We start from the raw sequence: 16725 nt of genomic DNA, 5'->3' as shown, positions 1-16725 counted from the left end.
ATCAGACATGCAAGCTGACTCACCTCAAACTGCTTCTGTGCAAAAGAGGAGCCATCCTTCTTCAGTTTCAGCTTTATTTCCTCTACACTGCTGGCTTCAAACAAGCTACAATTTAAGAACAATTATAAAAAGTAATTGTTTTTATTAGTTAAGTCTTCCAAAGTTCATATTACAATTGGTTTTACAATTATAAATGATTCAGCAACTTCCACCAGTGTCTTAGCTCTCCATTATAAGAGGATATCAAGCACGAATATTAAGGTTTGCATGCTGCACTTCACTAAATTCTGAAGCAGGGATAAATAGGTGAACAAACTCTTCCTACTCTCCTCAATTGAAAAAATCCAATTTGTTGAGAGACTGATACTGCACCATATATATAAATTAAATCTGATTATGAGTGCAGAATTGAAGAAGATCAAAACGTACAGCCAAATATTTTCCTCTAAGCGCTGCACTCCACTTTCTTTTACTTAGATATCTAACAGAAATCCCAAACCATCTTAATCTGCGACCCCAAATGTTGAAAACATGTTCCTACAAATATCCTTTAGGCCATTCACTAGGCAATACTGTCTCTACAAAATTAAGAGAACTAATAGAGTTGGGGGCAGGTGCTGTAAACCTCTCCTTTAGAAACCGGTGGACAGATTCACTTAACAAACCAGAGAATGAATCTTGAAGAGCAAATACAATTTGTTCATTCTCTATTAAAAAAAAAAAGATTATTCAAAATAAAGAATATTCCTTTCAAAAAATGAAAAGCAATGCTTCCTTTCTCACCCGAGTCTAACAAACAAAAGAAAATCTGAGATGTAAGAGAGTGCAAGGCTCACACTTCCGTACTACAGTATCTGCGTTTGTGTTTACCAGAAGATGGCTGGTCAAGTCTCTCTCAGAAATTATCACTCCCTGAGATGCAAGCCCCTTATATTAGAACACAGAATCAATTTCAATCTCTGCACTGCAAACAGGGACCCTAGAGACCTATTTGGCTCAGATGTGGTGTAAATGAACAATATTTCAAAAAAGAGTATCAGTATTGATGCACAATCCCCCTAGAAGGAAATGGAGAAATTCCATAAATGGCCCCTAAAATCTACACGTGATTTTCGTTTGTGGCACAGCAGCCAAGTATTAGAAAATATAAGCCATGGCTGTGATAACTGAATAAAGCAACAAGCTCTCAGCAAAAGGTTGCTGTCGGAACAAGCAGGTTATTCAATTAGCAAGCACCTCTTTCATCAATTAGTTAGCAGCTGGGGATACAGCAGCCGCTGCTAGCCATTAAATCAGGCTTCATAATCAAAGTAATCTAATTACTATGTGAATGGAGGAGAACTTAACATTCAACTTGCATTGTAGGGCTTAGCAAAGAACAGTGACTATGGTACAGCACAGAATATCACTAATATAAAGTCATACAGTACATGCTTCAGCCAGGCTCAACTTCCATTGACCATGTTGAATGTGTGGAGTGAGTTCGAATCTGGAAGAAACCTCTACAGATCAGTGAATCTGATTCCTAAAGACACTAAATATTATGTACTCCAAACAATGCATGGGATCACATGAAAATTTCCTGTGTAGAAAAGGATGTGGAGAAACACCACATTTCCTTCTGGTTTTTATAACTGCAAGCAGCTAAGTACTTTTCCTTGGTAAGTAGAACAGAAACAGTTTTGAAAATGACTAATACAATGGTATTATCGTTTTAATAATCCATTTAATACTGTGCTTGGCAGTTTTAGTGGCGTGTATCGTGTCTACAGGATATTCTGAGTCTTGTCTGTTTCTTTGTGGTGATTATTAAGTTTTCCCATTAGGATAGAGATTGAGGACAGTCCTTTAAACAGAGGTACACTTATTAATTGCTGTATGAATGTAAAAAAGATATTTTGAGGGGATCCGGAGTGACCTAACCAGTAAAATGACTTGTTCAGTAGACCACAGGTTAAACCCTGCAGTGAAGACATCAGTGGTTTGAGTCTGAACTATGTCACAAGTGGACTACATTCACAACCGGGACTCTAAAAGTGGCTTCATACAAATTGAGCCCACCTTGGGCAGGACAGATTTGTATCAGGTCCCTGTGGTTTGCTGGGCATTTTTGATTGTCCATTTGATTTTAACTCTGCTCTTGGCACTGTGAGGCTTAGAGTGTCAAAAATGGTAGATATCTCTGACAGTGCACTGTGGCATATTGCCCATTCGGAGGGTGTAGCCCAATTGAAGCCACAGGAAACCACCTTGGAAACAGCTGCAATGACTAATTTGTCATCGACAGGTCAACTACTGATACTGTAGTTCACCTGCGTTTGAGTTATTTAGTAACTGATTGATTGGAATACAGGAAAGTTTCACATTTGTCTGGGCATTTAAATCATTTTTGAGTCTCACTGCACATTCAGTTTAGAGTAGTATAACCATAAGTAACCTGAACTTGTAACATGAACTTGTCATAACTCAGAAGCTAAGCGAGGCTGGGCTTGGTTAATATACTGGATAAGGACAGCTCCAATGAAATACAGATTACTGCATACAGTCTCAGTACAGTGCAGTAAATACAGTGGGCCAGTAGGAGGTGCTCTTTACTCTTGACTAGAACTTTAAGAAGAAATCAATGCCGCAGGCAGAGGTTCTGACTACTTGGTCATTGAAGATCCCACTTTTTCAAAACACGGGAGTTATTAACCCTAAATTCTAGTAAGGGTTGGATAAATTAAGCATTTCTAAAGCTTCTTCTTAATGGAATTGCTGAAGTATTTGCTCACTTCTCCACTTGAATTGTTGTGGTGGGGGCTGCTGGCCAGGTTAGTGCTACACTTCTCTGTTGCATGAAGTGGGTCAGCTTCTAAATGCAAGAGATCCCTCGGGATTAAAAGCGCTGCGATAAAAGCAATTAATTATTACACACTGCAGTAATACAGGCTTAAAAGGTGACAGGTGCCAACCCCCGGGGTCTGCTTCAAGTCTGGTGTCATTTTAGTGGAATGAAATGTTCAGTGTTTATTCAATTTTTGCTTTGTTCTTTTTGTTTGATTATTGTGTGCAAGTACTTATAAATGAAGCAAAGATCTCCCCCTGGACCTTTACAGGGGTGAAGCTAAGGTACAAAGGGCTCCCTCACTGTTACTTAAGCAGGGATCATTCACAGCCCATTCTGCACTTTTTTCCATCATGGCATGAGGGTGACAGTGGAGGGACACAGTGACAAGCCCTACACAACTGGTGATTAAAAATAGGGTGATACAAAAGGAATATAAATGGAGATTCCAAATTTTCCCATTAGAAAATCACAAAGAATACAGGGTCAAAATGTTATAGCTAACAGCCCCATGAATGCTATCAAGTGTCCCTTTAATAAACATTTTTAAGGATTTTGGAAATATGCCCGCTCCTTCATTCAGAACGTCTGCTTGAGGTATTTCTGTGATATCTAACACCAGAGTGCTTGACTGTATTTCCAGCATGTACTGTATATACATGTCTGCAGCTCTGACTGTCTCCATGGCCTCTTAACAAGATCTGAACTAAACCACAAAAAAGTGCTCTAGCTGAAAATCAATGATGCCCCTGGCATTCTCACATTCTGCTTATAAACACATGTTTTTCAGAAATTCCATATGTGACACTGAAGCCTGAAACTGAAGCCCTATTAACCTAGCAAAGTGCAGAAAATCTTATTTCTTTTTTAATTCCAACTAAGTGACAGAAATAGTTGGCATTTACTGTACACAGAGATCATTTGTTTTGCAGAGTTTCAAAATGAAAGGCTGACTAGGGAGAACAGGAGACCTGGTGGAAAAGTGTACCTATTGATCTTGTCCATGTGCTCTGAGAGAATGAATGGCTTCTCTTCATCAAGGTTGCTCTGTTTAGAGAAAGGGAGGAAAAAAGTGAAGGCTTACTGAACAACACCACAAACAGGCAGGACATTGCCTGCTGAAAATGAGTTTATCGCAAATCAGAGGACTGCAGACATAGTCCTGGAGAAAATGTACTGTTCATTCTAAATTATTTCGGTAAATGCTTGACTCAACAAATAATACATTCAATTACACCTTTTCAGATTTCTACAGTTACTGAACATCTGAAGATTGCAAGCTAATTTTACATTTTAAGTCACTTGAAGGAAGCTCTAAGAAAACTGGGCTCCTCATAACAAGAAAGCCCTAGAATAGATGTTTTCTTTGTTTTCTCCTTCTCTTAATATTCTGCAGGCTTCAGTCGGACTTGTCTCCTCTGTTTTCTGCCTTGCTTCTAGTCAGCTTATGACAATGAAAGTCATTTTATGAAACCTTTTAGTCTTAAACTAAGTGTCATGTCTCTTGGTTAGTTGTCTCTACATTATTTTTGGTAACATCCAATCCAGCATAATAATCGTATAAGCAGCATTGTATCAGCAATGGGCAAGTCAATTTGCATTTTACACACTCAAATCAGTGTAGCTGTTTCCTGCTTTTGCTTTGAGAATGTCTGCAATGGATTATATATCTACTTCTGCCCCCATTAATTACTTCAGAAAATAACATCTATTGCAAAAACTTACTTTCTCTTTAAGACACATTATTTTTTTTTACTAAGCCAGGCTAAGCAATGAACTCTCCTCCATAATGCTTATGACATATTCAACTAGCAAGAGCAAGATTTAATACCCAGACATGGCTACAATGCCATTAATGTGGATTTTAAATACTTTTTCATTTCAGATGATTAGAGTACCTGACATCCATACTCAAGGCACTTTGAGGGATAACGCATTTAAATGCATAAGACTGACTTTTCTTTTCAATATTTGAAGATGAAACCTTTAAGAAGAGTTAACTGGAATTGGCAGCCAGATGTAAGAGCTCTGCTACCAGGTTTACCCTTTGACGTAGACGTTTATGGGACATTAAAGATGAGAAGTACTTATTCTTTCATGATAAATATGATAGAATGAGTGGCATAAAACAACAACAAAGGAAAGTGCCTTGAACTTTGAACCACGTTGATGGGGAAGAGAGTATTAAATGCTACTATAAAACAAGACCACATCGCCTACCTTGTACAAATACCCATACTGTATATTTCTTTTTAGCTGTTACCCTAGCAACAGAGCAGGTGTTAGTGCTGTCACTCTAAAGAAATAAGATTAGGAATTTAACAGCAAGGAGTTTTCCTTTTAAGTTGTTGTTAACTCCTTTCAGGTTATTACCTGCTTTTGATATGAGTTTAATACCTCTGCAACATCCTCATTAGATGGGGCTTTTAAAACTACCAGATCATTCTCCAGGGATGTTATCTGTAGGGAGAAAGGAGAGAAGTTAAGAAATAAATGTCACAAAGGAAAGTAGGCTGTTTTGTCACAGAGACAGTGTTCCGGCCATCCAACAACTAGAATGGAAAGCCCACAGTGGCACAGAATGATATTTGTGGTTATTGACCAGCAAATTAACATTTTTAGAGTCTGTGGTTATATTTAGTCTTTTAAAACATCTGCCAAGGTGCCCAACTTGGTTTTCTACCATAATGAAATTTAATTTTATGAACCATTTCAGGGGTTACTATATTGTTGAAATTAGCATACTGAAATCCATCTACTCCTGGTTAAGAGCCACAGACACTCAGAGAGCCTATCCCTAAATACAGGAAGCAAAACAAAACAAACTCAGAGACAGGATTTCAGTTCACTGCAGGGCAATGCAACAATAACCTAGGTAGCATGTCCTTTCGAGGTGGGAGGAAACAGGAGCACACAGAGAAAATCCATGCAAACCCTACACAGAAGGCTCCTCCATCTAGAATCGAACCTGGGACTCAAGAGCTGTGAGGCAGCAGTGTTAACTGCCATGCCACCATGCTGCACAAACCAGAATCACAGAGAAGGAAAAAAAGACATGAGATTTAACAAATTCTGGGTAAGGGATTAATTTAGGCTGAGACATCAGATATTGATAAGTACCCTCACAGGTCAAAAATGGGGACACAGAAGGATTAGCAACTAGAATGTTGTAATTTTTTATAAAAAGAACAACTTCACATACAGTACTGACTTGACTACTTGCATATCACAACTATTTACTTTGTCTGACAAAGAACAAAAGTGTCTGAAATTATTTTGAGCTATTCCCGGTGACTCTGAATACAACTGAAGATACTGTATGCATTCCTCATCATGACATTTCATCAATGGCAATTCATCTGTGTGTGACAGAGAAACTTTAAAGGAGGGGCTTCAAAAGCCATTCTGAAGCATGAGGTACTGTACAGTATGAACGTATTCCTGCCACTCTTTGACACCAGCTTCCCTGGGAAGAGAATTGAGTCTGTGAAAAACCCAACCAATGAAAACGACTTAGAATGGCGAAGCTTCGTCATTACAGCTTTTGCAGATGGCTGCCGAGCCGAAATCAGGTTTCATTGTCCGGAGCTCACATGATTTAGCTCCTAATCTCTCTTCACTCTCGCAGCAGCACACACCAGTCTCTAAATATGCCAATTCCAATCAACCGAGCTTGACCCAGTTTCCTGCAAGCCTGCTGATCTCATGTTCGCATTGGTATTTCCACACATGGCTTAAAAAGGGGGGACTGTGGTGTTGCTTCAGAGCAGGCCCGGTTGATGCTTAGTGACTGTGTTCGTTGATGAGTTCTGATGATGGAGTTCAGAACACTGTGCCCTTGGCAGACTCTTCCTTTACAGGTAGCTTTTACCTTCTGTGACTCCACAAAGTGACTGGCGATTCCTGCCCTCTGAACATGCCTTCCTTTGAGGCGAAAGCCAGTGAGTGCAAGGAAAAGACCCAGCTTGCCTTGCAGCCTGGGAAGGAAGTAGCCTCCTCCGACATCAGGGAACAGGCCTACAAATGAGTGTAAGGAAGAGCTGGTTATGAATTGAACAAACACAATGCTGTCATTAAGACGGGACACTGGAATGGCTTTCAGCTTTTCCTCACTGTCATACAGCTGTCCTCAGACGAGGCTTATGCACACAGAAGGAGAATGCTTACAATCCACCTTGGTTCTGACAATTGGCCATTGCTTTGCATCAATGAAGATTCATGTAAGCTTCTTTTCCTCTGCTTGTTCAGACCAGGAAGATAATGGCTCAGTACTTGAAAAGTAAGCCAGCTGATAACCTTCATTTGCAGTTATTTGTCCTCTTCAGTTTCATGCCATAATGTATTACTGAGAAGATCCTGATTTCACTAGAGTGGATTTTACTTTTGCTGACAGCTTCCTTTTCAAACGTTTTTCTTAATATTTCAGAACAGCAACATCAGATTTCGGAAACTTTAAAACAGTCTGGTTTACTTGGTTATATGGTTAACACTAACTGAATCCAATTCACAGAAATTAGTTTCTGCCCTCCTCCTGATACTGTACAGTATGTGCAGCTTTTTGCTTATGCTGCCTAATGGGCGAACAGATGGACAAGATGTTTAACAAGTATATTTGCAGAATAAGTGACATATTTAATTATGTACTCTAAATCATAGCTGACTACTTTTGAACTATGCGAGGAGGAATTAAAATCGCATTCCACTGTCAATGCAGATTATAATCCTTTTGTTGCCGCCTGGGGATGAGACAGTGCTTTGTTTCTCTAAGCGATGGTTTAAAGAAGTAAAAATCCTTTAATCCTCCAGCTAATGGAGGTTAAGAGTGGGGGAGGGACTATACAACTGGACCCAGATGGACAACATGGACTGTTATTTTTGAGAGCATTCAGATCTAGAGCAAACATATCGCAAAATCAGAAGGTTCATAAGGCGTTTTTTTTTCCACTAATACAACACACACTACATATCTATATTGTTTCATCTTCTAATTGTTATTACACCCTTTGAACAGAAAATATGACAATATAATATGGAAACATAATATTGTTTCAATCAGAGTAACAACATTCTCCTGTTTGCTGCAACCTTATCTCTGGCTCCAGACAAAACTTAATTACTGTTCACACTAATTAAAGAGCCCTTTACACCACCAAAAAACAACAAATCAGATGAATTACATAACTGACTCAGACTTCATCTTTTCTATTTTTTTTAAAAGAATTATAGTTATTGGCCTTTGTCTGGAATTATGGGATATCAGTACACGCCCGGCCCATAGAAACTCTTTCATTTTGTTTTTTGTTTTCAGGCTTTGAGCAGTCTGATACAGTAACTGATCCTTTACTGCAGATGCCAAGATCACGTGGGGCTCAAGGCAGCCATGAAGACTCTGAATTAGTCTTTCGTTTCAAAGATGTCCGAACATGTTACATGGCTGTCTTATTCATTTAATTTTCTTTCTTACATTCTACAATGTGCGGCTAAAATGTTTTCCTGATCGTGTTTCTTCTTCAGAGCTACAGTGCCTGCTAAAAAAGATATGTTTAAAAATTTTCTGAGTGCAAGTATTGATTTTTATCAGGGTTTGGCAGGCTTCAGCGCATATACTTCATCACAGGTTTTCCCCGCACTCTGCTATTATCAGTCATTTTACCCAGCAGAGTTCCTGGAAATCCACCATGAGATTTCTTTGTAACGTCATACTTTGCTGAGTTAGCAAATCAATTTATAATCCAAGCAAATATTCCTCAGAGTTGTGTACCACACTCAAAAAAGCATCAGGTGCCATTTGTGAAAAAAATAACTATTTTCATACAGTACTGTATGTCCATTTCTCAGATTTAACACAGATCTTGTATTTTTTCCCAGATATATTACTCTTGTTAAAATATTCAGGTGTGTTCAAATATATAACATAAATGCTAAAGTTTAAGTTTGCTGAATAAGTTCCCTTATATTTGAAATAAATATAGAATCTATAAAGAAGCATACGTTTTTAAAGTTTATTTTAGTTCAATCCCAAATTGTTGGGTTTCCAAGAAATACATGTAATGCTAAACTTTAAGTTTTTCATGCAAATGAGTCCTGCCCATCTGGGCATTACTTGAGAGGACTTTGCTTGCCTGGATAGGGAGAACATGAGGAATGGGCTAGGAAACATTGAGCTTGTATGAGAATCAATTCCAGTCTGACAATGTGGAAGAAATACAAAATCACTTCTCAAATTAGGCATCTCATCTTTTATTTATGTAAGCCTTTATTACAACATTTATGGATTGGGACAAAATAAGCATTTTTAATTATATCCCTCCATTTTCCAGCTTCTTCATCTAATTAAGGCTTGTGGGGGAGCTTATTCTGGCATGCATCGGCGTAAGGCAGGATACACCCTGGACGGGACGCCAGTCCTCGCAGAGCACACACAGATTCAGACATGCACACAATCACACCAGGGCACATCACTCCTAGAAGCCAATTAACCTACCAGGATGTCTTTGGACTGTGGGAGGAAACCGAAGCTCCCAGAGTGAACCCAAACACAGAGAAAACACACAAACTCCACACAGACAGCAGCCCAGGAACTGAACCAGGGGCCTGAGAGCTACTGCAAGGTAGCAGTGCTAACCACTGTGCCACCTTGCTGCCCCTGTTTTATCTGAGAAAAAAAACTGAGACATAATGAAACTAGGTTTATGTTAAATCTGGGGAAAAAAAAGTAATGTCTTTAGCTCACGTACCCAGCAAGGCCCAGTGCATCCCTAAACACAAGATTTAAACTGCATAATTAACATAACAAGCACTCTTTAGTTTAAAAACTGATGTGTCCATTAAGACATAAGCCTTAAAGAGGATTTGTACAAGTAGAATAAATTATTTTACATGTTAGCAGAATGATGCTAGTACATATACACTATAGACCATTTATTGGTTTTCTTCATAAACATCTCATTTTGTAACCTTAAAAATATTGATGTTCACTGGATGTGATATGAATGTACTGGTTGGCAAGGTTTATTGTGTCTCATTTTCATAAGCCACACTAGCTGATGAGGGGGAGTAAATCTGTCGAGGTGTTTGGACAGCTGGGACATTTGATCAGATAAACAGCTGACAAATTCTGGGATATACTGTACAATATAGTTTGATAAACAGACCCCAAATGAGTGTAGACCAGATGGGCCCTCAACCTATAAGGATGGAATTTTCTGAAGATGACCAATAGCCCATGTGAACGTGTTTTTACAAGGGAGGAGAGAATGAGTGACAGTTGTATAACCACTTCTCTACTGGATTCCTCTTTGTTGCACAGAAACAAACAGGCATCGTCAGGGCTCGGAGGGGACCTAGACTAAAATTAGGAGTACTGTTTTACTACGAAACTATTTGTTTCATTCTGAAATCCATCAGGCAGAATGCATCATATATGTGGATGAATTTTTGTTGAGTACCCAAGGTTGTTTCCCTTTTAATATACTTTTAAAAGTATCTTAAAAATATTCACCTGTGGAGGATTAGTTATTTTACAGCAACAGACTTACCTGTTCATCAGGGTAGGCATTGAAAGGCATCCAATGGAGAAGCTTGTAAGCTTGTGGTCTCTAAGAAATCACTCCAATTGCAAATATTAGCTTTTGTGTCATGCATATTTATAGTTTTCTAAATATTTGTCCTTTAAGCTAGGGGTTGTTTACTGCCTCACCCACAAACTGTTTAGGACAACTAAAGAAGCCATGTGGCAGTTGCTTGGTATTCCTTTGAATGTGTGGGCGTGTATGTTACTATTTAACTAGGATCAGTAGTAACATTTGACTACATAACTATTCTCTAATAACATCCGCCACTTTTTATAGCAATATTATGGCCATATTTTAATCACTGTGCAGAAGTCGTTTTGCTCACCAAACCACGCTTGTAGTAGGGTTTACAGTTATAATAAAAGAAAAGGATTAAGTCAATAATACCCGCTTTTCAGCCCCAAAAATCTCATATTTGACATACTGTATAAGTGGGAGTACCCCCTCTATTATGCGCAAGCAGTCCCACTATTTTCCAGATCGAGTTGAGACATGAATAAGAAAATGCTTCACTGAATGAATCTAAGGGGAACTTTTGGAAGATCAAATTATGAAAACCCAGAGTGCAAATCAGCAGGAAACTGCTCAATTATTTATTCCAGTGCCATGTAATGAGGACCTTCTGCTCCTTCTTCAGCTTGATGGTTTCCCTCAGAAGTAGTTATCAGAGTTTACATTTGCCTAATGAATAGCTACTGACGTACTGTGTTTTTGGAGTCTTCAATAGCATTTCACTCTTCTCCAAGCGTTTGAATAAGGGAAATGGAAGGTGAAGACTTTGCTTTGGATGAACCAGCTCTGAAGTTTAATAAGCATGTCTTGAAACAACATCAGAAGAACAGAAGTACTATTTTTGGTTTTGTTCATCCACTAAATTGTCAAGTCTTGTCAAGTGACAAGTGAATCCTATATTGAAATTCCTAGATTCCTAAAATCATAAATTTTAAATCCATATTAGTTCAATTTTGGCCAACCTGCAAGAGAGTGAAGCCTTTATTACTGGCTCTCCCTAGCTGTTGCATCAGAAGGAAACTCTTTTCAGAAAAATGATAAGAGGGGAAATAACAGTTCAGACAAGACTGACCATCTTGTCTACTAAATTACACTGCATGACAGAACCACACATAAGCTATCTGTACAACATGTTTGCTCAAGGGTTTCCCCAGATGAAGGCTTAGAGTTCTTAAGTGATCATGGCACAGACGGGATGAATACAGTATTATAAGGAAGATGAGTTTGCTGTTTTCCCTTACTCTTCTAATGAATCCATAGTAGAGACAGAAAGAGCAGGCCCTAGCACTTCATACACAGTATGTACAGTAAGTATATAAGTAGCAGTCTCAGGAGTTTTCCAACTTCAATAAATTGAGAATGTGTTATCACCTGTCTTATGACAGAAATTCAAATAAACATACATGTAATCCTGTAATACAGTATGTATACCTACAAGATTGCTCCTTAACATAAAAGATAAGTAAATTGTATCTAATGTACTTCAGTACCTAATGGCAGTCTTCACCTTTTCAGGACTCACAATTTTTAAATGTTAATTTTTAAAACTTTTAAGCAAATTGGAGAGCCTCATCACTGTCATTTTTATTGCCACATACTGTATAAAGACACAGACCAATAGTTCTGATTACCATTTAGAATACACCATTTATAAATATAATTTCATTAATAAACTATTTTTGGTATCCATTTGCTTTTTAATTTTACAGTACCACTACCATTTCAGTGCATCAAAGTCCAATATCTGTAGTATTTTACCACTTAGCATTGTGAAACATAAACAAATGTTGTAAATATACAGTATATCAATCAAAGAAAGTTATATTTTATAATATATTAGCCCATCAAAATTTAGAATAATATGTAACAACTTTGATCATCCCCTTACAGAGCATACATTCATTGTTGCTCGCAATTGGTGCAAATACCAGGTACATTCCCAGAATGTCATACACAGATACAAATAACAAGTACAGCTCATTCTATTTATTCTGGCTCAAAACCGATACAAAACTGAGGACACAAATTAAAGGAGAAATGTTTGTGTCAATATTTAAGGACAGGGTTCTTAATTGCTTAATTGCTTGTTCTTAAATTATTTAAGGATCTATTCCAGCCCTTTTTCAATTATATAATCTTCAACAGCATAGTTGGGTAGCGTGTTTCAGACTCCCACAGCCCTTTGTGTAAAAGCAATCTGATTTTTAAAATTTCCTTTCATGTTAATAAAATGCAGAGAAGCAAGCATCACAAATAATTTCAGAAGGAACAGTCCTGATATAAATTGAAAAATAAAAGCTCCACAGACAAAAAGGTAAAAAGAACAGAGCCAATTATCATAAGTATTTAGAACTACCCAAAGACTCATTTGTTCATTTATTATAAATTCCAAATCCTTGATGTTTGTAACTCCTGGCTCACAAAAAAACATTAAGCCTTGAAGACAAACATAAAAACAGTAAAGCATTAGATAATTTAATATACAGTACGGTTTTAGAAAAAAAATCAAGTAAGAAATATTTGTAGTATGTCTCTCATTATCCTCAGTCAAGAAAAAACACTAAGTGATACTAGAATTGTCTGAGGACAGCAGGGAATTCATGTAAATACTGGGTGATTCCCAGCCTTGGTCTGAGAAACCATTTTATAAAAGTGATACAGGATGATAAGACACACAACATCTTTCTGCTGAGAGGCACAATGTTGTGAGACTGTCAGAATAAGAAACAACATACAGTATAGAAGAAGAGAGGATCAAAATCCCTTGTAAGAGAAACTGAACCTTTCAAAAACTGATGGTTTTGACAACAATTGCTTGCTATTGTTTTAATATTGTAAAGGTCAAACTGGAGCACACAGGAAGAGATGTTGTTAGAAATTGTATTAATGAGTAAGCAGAAACAGGAGAACCATCTCAAGGCTGTATTCTTGTGTAGCTGATCAATTATTAGGGCTATGGATTTTGTTTTCTTTCAGAGGAGAAGACCTTCCCTAATATGTTAAGGAAGTTAACTATTTCCTGCAAGAAATAAGATTATAAGAAGGTCTTGTTTTGTTAAAGATTTTAAAAGTCCAAAGTGTTGATATAAATTACAAGAAAATGCAGAAAAAAAGTCTACAGTACTGCAGAATTAATGAAAGATATGATGAAATGTAAAAGGTGACAAACTTTGATCACTCTTTAGTTCATGTTGTTGTTATAACTGTCTATGAACAATCTGTGAACATAGAATTAATAACAACTAATAGAAAATACACAGATTTATTAAATATCCTTAAGGTTAGGATATGAGATTGAGAATATTGCTCAGACTATGGTCAAAAGTTGGGTTTTGTTTCTAAATTAATCTAAACTACAGGATGGTTAATACCACATTTATTAATATGCTATGAATATATTTTTTTATTAACTGTGTAAAAATGCCATTTGCTACCTTAATTCAAAACTGTTACAAACCTGTAAAAATCTACCTTTTAATTAACTGATGTTTATATATATTTGTGTTTTTGAACTCCCAAGAGGAAAAGAACAAACTGTGAATCAAGATAGAAATCATTCCTGATCTTTTTATTTCTATCTGTGGTTTTTAATCTATGGAAAATGTGTGCTGACCTGTTTTAGGACAGTTAGAGACAAAATAAAAAAAAAACCTCAATTATTTTTACTTTGCCGAGGTTTTAAACCATGTAACATTTTCACTTTAATCTCCTTGAGATGCTACAAGCTTTTTGTGCAGTCAAGTGACAAATGGCAAATATCTCCTTGGAAGTTATGACATTATGAAGTGCCACTTAATGATGTATTTTGTCATTAGTTGTAGTTGAACAGGAAATTACTAAAGCGTTGAATTAATCAGCGCTTGTAGTCTCTAAAACAATTCAAAGTGAATTTTCTTTTTAACCCTTTTGAGATATTTGCATGAATGCACAAGTGTGGGACATTATGGTGTTATACATTACCCACTGATATTTTCAAACAAATGATATCCTCCAGCAACAGAGAGGGAATAAAAGGAAAAACAGAACAAGGTCTTTATTTTCATTTTTAAAATTCTTTTAAAACAGTATCCAGAAGGACACTTTGTAGCTGACACAAAGCGAGAAAATACAACCATAGAGGATGGTAGTAAATGGATGAAGAGTCTCAACGATCAAAATTGTAAACAAATATAAACACAAGCTTTGGATAGCCAGATAAAATGGCTACGAGGAAGCTGTGACGTACCAGAGGAAAGAGCTCAGGTGGTCACACACAATGAATTAAATAATAATAATAATAATAATAATAATATCATCATCATCCTTATACTTATATAGTGCCTATTTGGATGCTCCTCATGAAGAGCTTTACAGATAATGGAGACTTCCCTCCACCACCAATGTGCAGCTCCACCTGACTAATACGACGGCAACCATAGTGCCACAGTACTCTCACCACACTCCAGCTATCAGCGGGGAGGAGAACACATTGAATGAGCCAGTTCATGGATGGAGATTATTAGGAGGCCATGAATAAAGAAGGCCTTTCAGAATGTTACTTACTGTAAATTGATCAATTTCCTTCACTGTCTAGAAGCCATGATTTGAAGGCATCATAAGAATTCAGAGAGGCATGAATGTCATCAATACAATACTGAGATATCATTTTAAATTGCCATCACTGTTTTATTTTTAACTGTAAGGAGTAGCCCTTCTGATTGCACTAGAGGAACTTGACCGCCTTATTATTTCTCATCTTTATCACATTTGGTAAGGAACATATGCTTCTCCAATATACCAAAAATACCGCAGATGGAAAAGTATTATTGATAATTAAATCAAGCAGTACATGTTTTTAGCAAAGATTATTGGGTGGGCATCTAAAAAAATCCTGGACAATTAAAATGAAGATTTTGTAGATATATGGAAAAATGTTTGCATTGCCTACTCTTACTCTGATGTAAATTGATATGAATTAACTTCAGCAAAGCCAGCACCAATGTTGTCGGAACATGAAAGATCAGCCATAATTTACCTCCACCAATTTTCTTTGACATCATAACTTTTCACCTTTCCATTCCACAGGTTTCTGTTTGGGGTATACGTATAAAGAAAGAAAAATCATAGAAAAATCAAATAAATCATCATTTTAAAATAATCATTCCCAGTTTGCATTCATTACAGCTATAAAACAGAACATCAAAGCTACTTGGGCCAAAAGGTTGATATATAGTACAGTATAACATAACTGGGTTCAATTCCCATTCCAGACTTTGGTTAATATGTATCATTTTATGTACTCCTAATAAAGTGCTGAATACATTTTAAATGTCCCAAATGGCATGTCCTTTGAAAAAACAAATTTGAGGAAAGAATAACTATAACAGTTAGTCTAATAGTCTAAAATAGTTAGATATTGATATTCAAGGTGATAGGGAAAGGAAGTATGGAAAGTGCTTTAAAAAAGACAGAATTACGTAAGGTGAAAGAGAACAGACTGTAACTTAAGATTTTTTTAAATCAATTTCAACAACAAAGTCTCAGTTTGCAGGTAAACTCTAAGGGTCACATGAAAATAGACTGTAACATCCATGTTTTTCCTACTATAAAGTAGATGTTACCATCCTACTACAGGTCTCATCCTTGACTCTCAGAGATGTTGGAAATGGGTGATGAATGGAAGTAAAGGATCCCATGTTTCTGTCTTATTCAGACTAATGCTACAGACAGCACAGCCATGTGAAACCCCAGATCGCACCGAACGCAGAATGCAAATCAGTTAACACCACACCTAAAGTCCCATTTGTATCTTTAGCTAAGCAACTCCGTGAACATCCTGAACATTGTGTAAGAAAAGATTAGACAAAGCATACTGTATGTAGAAACCAAGAGATTCGAGCCTAAAGTGTCCATTCGTCAAGCCAAGCTTTAATGTATGCATACAAGGAACGACACATTTGAGGCTTATTGTTGTTGTTCAAAGGGGATATGGCTCTACACAGCTTTCTATATACCTTTCTCTACACCCTCCCCCTCCTGTCTTTTAGGTAGCATTCTCAAGAAACTCCAGGACTCTGAAAGCATTTAAAACATTCCTTTCTTATCAGGGAGTTTAGTATAAATATTCCCTCATCAGGGAGTTTAGTACTGAAGATGGGAGTTCAGTACAGGGAGGGAGAAGCATCTGTGCTAAAGCAAGCGTGAAGGTTAGAGTTCAGCATGTGAATTCAGCAGGAGTTCACAGCTCCTACCACTATATGGGTACAGAGTAACATACAGATTCTGTTAGCAGACTCCATCACAAAGCATTACTTGACTTAGCCAAGTCTCCAT

General features: G+C 37.2%; 1 protein-coding gene across 1 annotated transcript in view; it reads right to left on the bottom strand.

Moving 5' to 3' along the window:
- hibch (3-hydroxyisobutyryl-CoA hydrolase) overlaps positions 1–16725 on the bottom strand; it is a 61654-nt gene that overhangs the window by 9615 nt on the left and 35314 nt on the right. Inside the window, exons 8-11 of the mRNA XM_088930441.1 lie at positions 6699–6844; positions 5201–5287; positions 3816–3874; positions 24–105 (exon numbers count right to left, since the gene is read on the bottom strand). Of these exons, the coding sequence (XP_088786567.1) occupies positions 24–105; positions 3816–3874; positions 5201–5287; positions 6699–6844 (374 nt within the window). The remainder of the gene's footprint in view (positions 1–23; positions 106–3815; positions 3875–5200; positions 5288–6698; positions 6845–16725) is intronic.

This window comes from Atractosteus spatula, chromosome 13 (genome assembly GCF_055471065.1).
Source record: "Atractosteus spatula isolate fAtrSpa1 chromosome 13, fAtrSpa1.hap1, whole genome shotgun sequence".
Lineage (NCBI taxonomy): Eukaryota > Metazoa > Chordata > Actinopteri > Semionotiformes > Lepisosteidae > Atractosteus > Atractosteus spatula.
The sequence above is the reverse complement of the archived record's forward strand: the minus strand, read 5'-3'. Positions and strand labels throughout refer to the sequence as shown.